This window comes from Echiichthys vipera (assembly GCF_963691815.1).
Source record: "Echiichthys vipera genome assembly, chromosome: 6".
NCBI lineage: Eukaryota > Metazoa > Chordata > Actinopteri > Perciformes > Trachinidae > Echiichthys > Echiichthys vipera.
The window spans coordinates 389,124-399,123 of NC_139831.1; the positions used below are offsets into that span (position 1 = coordinate 389,124).

Below are 10,000 nucleotides of genomic sequence, written 5' to 3' on the forward strand. Positions count from 1 at the left end.
ATCCTTGCTCCCTAACTAGTACACATCCTTGTTCCCTAACTAGCACACACCCTTGCTTCCTAACTAGTACACATCCTTGCTCCCTAACTAGTACACATCCTTGCTCCCTAACTAGTACACATCCTTGCCCCCTAACTAGCACACATCCTTGTTCCCTAACTAGCACACATCCTTGACCCCTAACTAGCACACAACCTTGCTTCCTAACTAGTACACACCCTTGCTTCCTAACTAGTTCACATCCTTGCTCCCTAACTAGTACACATCCTTGCTCCCCAACTAGTACACATCCTTGCTTCCTAACTAGTACACATCCTTGCTTCCTAACTAGTACACATCCTTGCCCCTAACTAGTGCACATCCTCGCTTCCTAACTAGTGCACATCCTTGCTCCCTAACTAGCGCACATCCTCACTCCCTAACTAGTACACATCCTTGCTTCCTAACTAGTACACATCCTTGCTTCCTAACTAGTACACATCCTTACCCCCTAACTAGTACACATCCTTGCCCCCTAACTAGCACACATCCTTGCTCCCTAACTAGTACACATCCTTGCTCCCTAACTAGTACACACCCTTGCTCCCTAACTAGTACATATCCTTGCTCCCTAACTAGTACACATCCTTGCTCCCTAACTAGTACATATCCTTGCTCCCTAACTAGTACACACCCTTGCTCCCTAACTAGTACACATCCTTGCTCCCTAACTAGTACACATCCTTGCTCCCTAACTAGTACACATCCTTGCTCCCTAACTAGTACACACCCTTGCTCCCTAACTAGTACACATCCTTGCCCCCTAACTAGTACACACCCTTGCTTCCTAACTAGTACATATCCTTGCCCCCTAACTAGTACACATCCTTGCCCCCTAACTAGCACACATCCTTTCCCCTAACTAGTACACATCCTTGCCCCCTAACTAGCACACACCTTTGCTCCCTAACTAGTACACATCCTTGCTCCCTAACTAGCACACATCCTTGCTCCCTAACTAGCACAAATCCTTGCCCCCTAACTAGTACACATCCTTGCTACCTAACTAGTACACATCCTTGCCCCCTAACTAGAACACATCCTTGCTCCCTAACTAGCACACATCCTTGCTACCTAACTAGTTCACATCCTTGCCCCCTAACTAGCACACATCCTTGCTACCTAACTAGTACACATCCTTGCCCCCTAACTAGAACACATCCTTGCTCCCTAACTAGCACACATCCTTGCTACCTAACTAGTACACATCCTTGCCCCCTAACTAGCACACATCCTTGCCCCCTAACTAGTACACATCCTTGCCTCCTAACTAGTACACATCCTTGCTCCCTAACTAGCACACACCCTTGCTTCCTAACTAGTACACATCTTTGCCCCCTAACTAGTACACACCCTTGCCCCCTAACTAGTACACATCCTTGCTCCCTAACTAGTACACATCTTTGCCCCCTAACTAGTACACATCCTTGCTCCCTAACTAGTACACATCCTTGCTCCCTAACTAGTACACATCTTTGCCCCCTAACTAGTACACACCCTTGCCCCCTAACTAGTTCACATCCTTGCTTCCTAACTAGTACACATCCTTGCCCCTAACTAGCACACATCCTTGCTCCCTAACTAGTTCACATCCTTGCTTCCTAACTAGTACACATCCTTGCCCCCTAACTAGCAAACATCCTTGCTCCCTAACTAGTACACACCCTTGCTCCCTAACTAGCAAACATCCTTGCTCCCTAACTAGTACACACCCTTGCTCCCTAACTAGTACACACCCTTGCTCCCTAACTAGTACACATCCTTGCTTCCTAACTAGTACACATCCTTGCTCCCTAACTAGCAAACATCCTTGCTCCCTAACTAGTACACACCCTTGCTCCCTAACTAGCAAACACCCTTGCTCCCTAACTAGTACACACCCTTGCTCCCTAACTAGCACACACCCTTGCTCCCTAACTAGCAAACACCCTTGCTCCCTAACTAGTACACATCCTTGCTCCCTAACTAGTACACACCCTTGCTCCCTAACTAGCAAACACCCTTGCTCCCTAACTAGTACACATCCTTGCTCCCTAACTAGTACACACCCTTGCTCCCTAACTGGTACACATCCCTGCTCCCTAACTAGTACACATCCTTGCTCCCTAACTAGTACACATCCTTGCTTCCTAACTAGTACACATCGTTGCTTCCTAACTAGTACACATCCTTGCCCCTAACTAGTACACATCCTTGCTTCCTAACTAGTACACATCCTTGCTTCCTAACTAGTACACATCCTTGCTTCCTAACTAGTACACATCCTTGCTTCCTAACTAGTACACATCCTTGCCCCCTAACTAGTACACACCCTTGCTCCCTAACTATTACACATCCTTGCTCCCTAACTAGTACACATCCTTGCTCCCTAACTAGCACACATCCTTGCTCCCTAACTAGTACACATCCTTACTCCCTAACTAGTACACATCCTTGCTCCCTAACTAGTACACATCCTTGCTTCCTAACTAGTACACATCCTAGCTCCCTAACTAGTACACATCCTTGCTCCCTAACTAGTACACATCCTTGCTCCCTAACTAGTACACATCCTTGCCCCCTAACTAGTACACATCCTTGCTTCCTAACTAGTACACATCCTTGTTCCCTAACTAGCACACATCCTTACTCCCTAACTAGTACACATCCTTGCTCCCTAACTAGTACACATCCTTGCTCCCTAACTAGTACACATCCTTGCTCCCTAACTAGTACACATCCTTGCTCCCTAACTAGTACACATCCTTGCTCCCTAACTAGTACACATCCTTGCCCCCTAACTAGCACACATCCTTGCTTCCTAACTAGTACACACCCTTGCTCCCTAACTAGTACACATCCTTGCTCCCTAACTAGCATACATCCCTGCTCCCTAACTAGTACACATCCTTGCCCCTAACTAGTACACATCCTTGCTCCCTAACTAGTACACATCCTTGCTCCCTAACTAGTACACACCCTTGCCCCCTAACTAGTACACACCCTTGCCCCCTAACTAGTACACGTCCTTGCCCCCTAACTAGCACACGTCCTTGCTCCCTAACTAGTACACACCCTTGCTCCCTAACTAGTACACATCCTTGCTCCCTAACTAGTACACATCCTTGCTCCCTAACTAGTACACACCCTTGCTCCCTAACTAGTACACACCCTTGCTCCCTAACTAGTACACATCCTTGCTTCCTAACTAGTACACATCCTTGTTCCCTAACTAGTACACATCCTTGCCCCCTAACTAGCACACATCCTTGCTCCCTAACTAGTACACATCCTTGCTCCCTAACTAGTACACACCCTTGCTCCCTAACTAGTTCACATCCCTGCTCCCTAACTAGTACACATCCCTGCTCCCTAACTAGTACACATCCTTGCTCCCTAACTAGTTCACATCCCTGCTCCCTAACTAGTACACATCCTTGCTCCCTAACTAGTACACATCCTTGCTCCCTAACTAGTACACATCCTTGCTCCCTAACTAGTACACATCCTTGCTCCCTAACTAGTACACATCCTTGCTCCCTAACTAGTACACATCCTTGCTCCCTAACTAGTACACATCCTTGCTCCCTAACTAGTACACATCCTTGCTTCCTAACTCGTACACATCCTTGCTCCCTAACTAGTACACATCCTTGCTTCCTAACTCGTACACATCCTTGCTGGTCTACCTGGTAGAGGTGGTTCCTCATGTTGAGCACTTCCTCTCCGGGCAGAGCGGAGACGACCTGAGTCAGACTCTTCAGCGCCTCCTGCTGACTGTGGAGGACGGCCAGGTGGAGCCCACTGCCACGGGAGGGAATCGAACACTTCACACACAAGAACAACCGACGCTGAAACTGTAACAAGTTTTATGTTTTACTGACGTGTCTCCGTCCTCGTCCTGCGCACTCATCAGGGGGCGCTGTGCAGCCAGCAGGTACGCCGAGTCTCCCGTCACCGAGTACTGGAACAGCGCCTCCAGCTGGCGGCCGCTCGCCTCCAGCGACCGCTCGTCTGACAAACACAACCGACAACTTTTAAATGCAGAAGTCACTCGACTGCAACTTCTCAGATCTGAATAATCGCTGCTTTTCTTTCCTCTTCTCTTCTTTTTCACTCAGCATTCAATCGTCTCGATCAATTTTATCGTTTCTTTCACTATCGCCTCACATGGAGAGGGTTCCTGGTTTGAATCCCGGCTGGGGCCCTTCTGAGGGAGTTTGCATGTTGTCCCCGTGTCTGCGTGGGTTTTCTCCGGGTTCTCCGGTTTCCTCCCACAGTCCAAAGACGTGCAGGTGTTGGGTTCATTGATGACTCTAAATCACCCGTAGGTGTGAATGGTTGTCTGTCTCTGTGCGTCTCTATGTGTCCTGTGATAGACTGGCGTCCTGTCCAGGGTGGACCCCGCCTCACGCCCGATGTCAGCTGGGATCGGCTCCAGCACCCCACGACCCCGACCCCGGGATAAGCGGTTGAAGATGAATGAAGTTTTACAGCATGTTCAGTTTGCACATCCTGCACATTTCTCTCTTTTTAACATTTAAATTGTAAAAACTTTTCATACTTCTACGATTTATGTTCTTGACAAAAGTACGTTGCTTATTGTTTATTTCTTTTGAGGCCGTTCAGACGGAGACGCAACACTTTTTTTTAATATCCTAATTTTCCTAAAATATCGTAATATTTTTTAAATATCTTATTTTTTTTTTAATTATCGTGTTTTTCCTAAAACATAATTCTTTTAAATCTCGTTAATGAGCATTAAAAGTTAAAGTACCTCGCTGTGGTTCTGGCTCCTCCACACGGACCCCGCCCTGCTCGCTCCTCTCCCCGACCTCCAGGCCTCCGAGCTGGGCAGAAACACTCAGCACGGCCCCCGACTCCCCCGAGTCATCGTCCGGATCGCCGTCGTTCGCCGCGTCGCCCTCGGAGGCTGCGACACAACATTTGATGTGAGTGCGATTTTTATTTTACGAGTAAGAATTAAGGATATTCAAAAAAGTTGCGATATTTTTGGAAAGAAAGACAAAGACTGAGACAAAAAAGACGCAATATGTGAGAAATAAAGTCGCACGATCGTGACAAAAAAGTCGGAATAATTTGCGAGAAAAAGTCGGATAATTGCGACAAAACAGTTACAATATTTCAATAGAAAAGTAAAAAGATCGTGACAAAAATGTCAGATTATTTTTTTTAAAGTCGCGATATTCCTGGAGTTGCCGGTGAAACTCCCTGAGCGTCGTTCACACGCTTTAGAGCGGGCGCCAGGTTTAAACGAGGGGGTGGAGCCTCAGAAAAACAAAGATGTCAGAGTTATTTCTCACCGTGTTTGATGCCTCCACCTCCCAGACCAGCTGAGTATCCTGTGGGGAAACCTCCACCTCCTCCTCCACCTCCTCCTCCTCCTCCTCCTCCTCCACCTCCACCTCCTCCATAGTTGTAGGTGGAGAAGCCCTGGAAGTAACCTGGAGGACGAATCAAACACATCAGCCGACCGTTTACGTTTTCCTGACGTGTCCAAACTGTCCGTGATTTTACCTCCGCCTCCTGCAGAGCCGGGTCCTCCACCTGCAGCAGGACCTCCTCCACCTCCTCCACCTCCTCGGTAGAGACCTCCACCTCCTCCATGACCGCTGAAGTCCTGGAAGTTTGGCAACGTCTTCTGTCTCTTCCTCTGCACCTCCTCCTTATCTGAACACACAGGTGAGGGTGTAAGTGAGGGTGGAGTCACGTACCTGTGACGGGTGGAGTAACGTACCTGTGACGGGTAGAGGTGCGTACCTGTGGTGGGTGGAGTAACATACCTATGATCTGGGTGGAGTAACGCACCTATGATCTGCGGGTGGAGTAACGCACCTGTGACGGGTGGAGTAACGCACCTATGATCTGAGGGTGGAGTAACGCACCTATGATCTGCGGGTGGAGTAACGCACCTATGATCTGCAGGTGGAGTAACGCACCTGTGATCTGAGGGTGGAGTAACGCACCTATGATCTGTGGGTGGAGTAACGCACCTATGATCTGCGGGTGGAGTAACGCACCTGTGACGGGTGGAGTAACGCACCTGTGATCTGCGGGTGGAGTAACGCACCTGTGACGGGTGGAGTAACGCACCTGTGATCTGCGGGTGGAGTAACGCACCTGTGACGGGTGGAGTAACGCACCTATGATCTGCGGGTGGAGTAACGCACCTGTGACGGGTGGAGTAACGCACCTGTGACGGGTGGAGTAACGCACCTATGATCTGTGGGTGGAGTAACGCACCTGTGATCTGCGGGTGGAGTAACGCACCTGTGATCTGCGGGTGGAGTAACGCACCTGTGATCTGCGGGTGGAGTAACGCACCTATGATCTGAGGGTGGAGTAACGCACCTATGATCTGAGGGTGGAGTAACGCACCTGTGATCTGCGGGTGGAGTAAGGCACCTATGATCTGAGGGTGGAGTAACGCACCTGTGATCTGCGGGTGGAGTAACGCACCTATGATCTGAGGGTGGAGTAACGCACCTGTGATCTGCGGGTGGAGTAACGCACCTGTGATCTGAGGGTGGAGTAACGCACCTGTGATCTGCGGGTGGAGTAACGCACCTATGATCTGTGGGTGGAGTAACGCACCTGTGACGGGTGGAGTAACGCACCTATGATCTGAGGGTGGAGTAACGCACCTGTGATCTGCGGGTGGAGTAACGCACCTGTGATCTGCGGGTGGAGTAACGCACCTATGATCTGAGGGTGGAGTAACGCACCTATGATCTGAGGGTGGAGTAACGCACCTGTGATCTGCGGGTGGAGTAACGCACCTGTGATCTGAGGGTGGAGTAACGCACCTGTGATCTGCGGGTGGAGTAACGCACCTATGATCTGCGGGTGGAGTAACGCACCTATGATCTGAGGGTGGAGTAACGCACCTGTGATCTGAGGGTGGAGTAACGCACCTGTGATCTGCGGGTGGAGTAACGCACCTATGATCTGCGGGTGGAGTAACGCACCTATGATCTGCGGGTGGAGTAACGCACCTCTGATCTGCGGGTGGAGTAACGCACCTGTGATCTGCGGGTGGAGTAACGCACCTGTGATCTGAGGGTGGAGTAACGCACCTGTGATCTGAGGGTGGAGTAACGCACCTGTGATCTGCGGGTGGAGTAACGCACCTATGATCTGAGGGTGGAGTAACGCACCTATGATCTGAGGGTGGAGTAACGCACCTATGATCTGCGGGTGGAGTAACGCACCTATGATCTGCGGGTGGAGTAACGCACCTATGATCTGCGGGTGGAGTAACGCACCTGTGATCTGCGGGTGGAGTAACGCACCTATGATCTGCGGGTGGAGTAACGCACCTATGATCTGAGGGTGGAGTAACGCACCTGTGATCTGAGGGTGGAGTAACGCACCTGTGATCTGAGGGTGGAGTAACGCACCTATGATCTGCGGGTGGAGTAACGCACCTGTGATCTGAGGGTGGAGTAACGCACCTGTGATCTGAGGGTGGAGTAACGCACCTGTGATCTGAGGGTGGAGTAACGCACCTGTGATCTGCGGGTGGAGTAACGCACCTATGATCTGCGGGTGGAGTAACGCACCTATGATCTGCGGGTGGAGTAACGCACCTATGATCTGCGGGTGGAGTAACGCACCTATGATCTGCGGGTGGAGTAACGCACCTATGATCTGCAGGTGGAGTAACGCACCTGTGATCTGAGGGTGGAGTAACGCACCTATGATCTGAGGGTGGAGTAACGCACCTATGATCTGCAGGTGGAGTAACGCACCTGTGATCTGCGGGTGGAGTAACGCACCTATGATCTGAGGGTGGTAGGTGAAGGGCTTGGGTTCGCTCGTCTCGTTGTCTGATTTCCTCTTCAGCTGCACGAACACGGACGTTGGCTTCTGCAGGTTCTGATCTCGATACTTCGGAGTTTTGAAGACGATCGCAAACTGAGAAAACAACAAACAACAACAACAAACAACAACAAACAACAACAATAAACAACAAACAACATCAACAAACAACAACAAAAAACAATAACAATAAACAACAAATGTGACGACTTCCTGTTTATTCCATTAAACTCACAAACTCATTTGAAAGCGCTGAACTTATTTTGGTAAAATATCGTATTTTCTAATTATCGTGTTTTGGCGCCGGTCGTCATGGTACCGACCTGTCTGTGGACGTCCGTGGGGGAAAAGTCTCCCAGAGCCTCCCAGGTCGCCCCCGACTCGTCTTCTTCGTAGAACCGCACCTGGATGTCGTCTGGAGACACAAACGCAGGAAACGTCACGGGGGGCGTCACCTCCAGGGGGCGTCACCTCCAGGGGGCGTCACCTCCAGGGGGCGTCACCTCCAGGGGGCGTCATCTCCAGGGGGGCGTCACCTCCAGGGGGCGTCACCTCCAGGGGGCGTCACCTCCAGAGGGGCGTCACCTCCAGAGGGGCGTCACCACCAGGGGGCGTCACCTCCAGGGGGCGTCACCTCCAGAGGGGCGTCACCACCAGGGGGCGTCACCTCCAGGGGGACGTCACCTCCAGGGGGCGTCACCTCCAGGGGGAGCGTCACCTCCAGGGTGACGTCACCTCCAGGGGGGCGTCACCTCCAGGGGGACGTCACCTCCAGGGGGCGTCACCTCCAGGGAGAGCGTCACCTCCAGGGGGCGTCACCTCCAGGGGGCGTCACCTCCTAGCTAATATGGCTAATTCAGTAAACATCAGCCAGATGGATGTATGTCCCTCCCCCCCCGACGTCACATACATGCCCTTTTAAGGACAGAGGAAAAGAGGAGGAGTCAAAGTCTGACAAGTTGGAGACTCCCAGAGGAGAATGTGATCAGATCAAGGTGAGAGAGCGGAGCTGACGGAGACGCTACATCTGTTTTTATACCATCTGTGTGCGTCACAGGTGCACGTGCGTCACAGGTGCACGTGCGCCACAGGTGCACGTGCGTCACAGGTGCACGTGCGTCACAGGTGCGCTCCAGTAGTAAAAACCAAAGCCCTACACCAGTGTAAACGACTGTTTCCTGGGACAAACACTTAAAAAGAAGCGTTTTTTGAGGCGTCCAGGTGTTGAAACTATTCAAAAACCGTCCTGTCTGCTGAAGTTTGTGTTTGTGTTTGTGTTTGGATGTTCGGGGTCAGTCGGCCCCGGGGCGTCTCACCTTTCTGGACCTTGTCACAGAGCAGGTAGACCTCCTCTCCTCCGCTCACGCAGCCGGCGGTCCGGTCCATCCTCACGATCTTCAGGTTGGAGGCGTTGGGAGCCTCTGAGGGAACAGAGACACAAACACAGCAGCTCGTTAACACGTTTAACACGTCCTCAACGTCTCAAAGTGACGCTACAAACCCTGGAACCTGGAACATTTACCCAGAGTTCTGCAGGAGCGATAAAGTCTGAACGCACAGCCCCGTCCACAGACGTCTCTCAGGGTCAAAACCATGACTGATAATTAATGACAGCTTCATTTTGTCTTCAGCGCGTCAGAGTTAAACAGGAGAGAGGGAAACCAAACCAGAGGAAGCAGCACAGACGGAAACCAGCTCAGCAGGAAGAGGGAAACCAAACCAGAGGAAGCTGCACTGACAGAAACCAGCACAGCAGGAAAAGGGAAACCAAACCAGAGGAAGCTGCACAGAAGGAATCCAGCGCAGCAGGAAGAGAGAAACCACACCAGAGGAAGCTGCACAGACGGAAACCAGCGCAGCAGGAAGAGGGAAACCACACCAGAGGAAGCTGCACTGACGGAGACCAGCGCAGCAGGAAGAGGGAAACCAAACCAGACGACGACACAACAATCCTGAGACGGTTCAGAGCTTCAGCGCATTTACAATGTAAGGATTGAAACGTCAGAAACACGAGGCAGGTGTAGACAAAAAGCATGTGCGGCGGCGTGCGGCGGTGTTGGGACTCACTGCTGTCGTAGATCGGTTCGGACACGACCGGCTCGAGGCGTCTGGAGAAACCGCCGTCGCTGTCGGGGAGGAA

At 51.1% G+C, this 10,000-nt stretch overlaps 1 protein-coding gene across 1 annotated transcript in view; it reads right to left on the reverse strand.

Annotated features, from left to right (window-relative positions):
* The window catches only part of nfkb1 (nuclear factor of kappa light polypeptide gene enhancer in B-cells 1), a 40,109-nt gene that overhangs the window by 7,120 nt on the left and 22,989 nt on the right, over nt 1-10,000 (reverse strand). The window contains exons 8-17 of the mRNA XM_083914893.1: nt 9,928-10,000; nt 9,177-9,281; nt 8,184-8,275; nt 7,818-7,956; nt 5,557-5,709; nt 5,439-5,483; nt 5,343-5,396; nt 4,796-4,951; nt 3,903-4,032; nt 3,708-3,822 (exon numbers count right to left, since the gene is read on the reverse strand). The exon at nt 9,928-10,000 is cut by the window's right edge and continues 86 nt beyond it. Of these exons, the coding sequence (XP_083771019.1) occupies nt 3,708-3,822; nt 3,903-4,032; nt 4,796-4,951; nt 5,343-5,396; nt 5,439-5,483; nt 5,557-5,709; nt 7,818-7,956; nt 8,184-8,275; nt 9,177-9,281; nt 9,928-10,000 (1,062 nt within the window). The remainder of the gene's footprint in view (nt 1-3,707; nt 3,823-3,902; nt 4,033-4,795; nt 4,952-5,342; nt 5,397-5,438; nt 5,484-5,556; nt 5,710-7,817; nt 7,957-8,183; nt 8,276-9,176; nt 9,282-9,927) is intronic.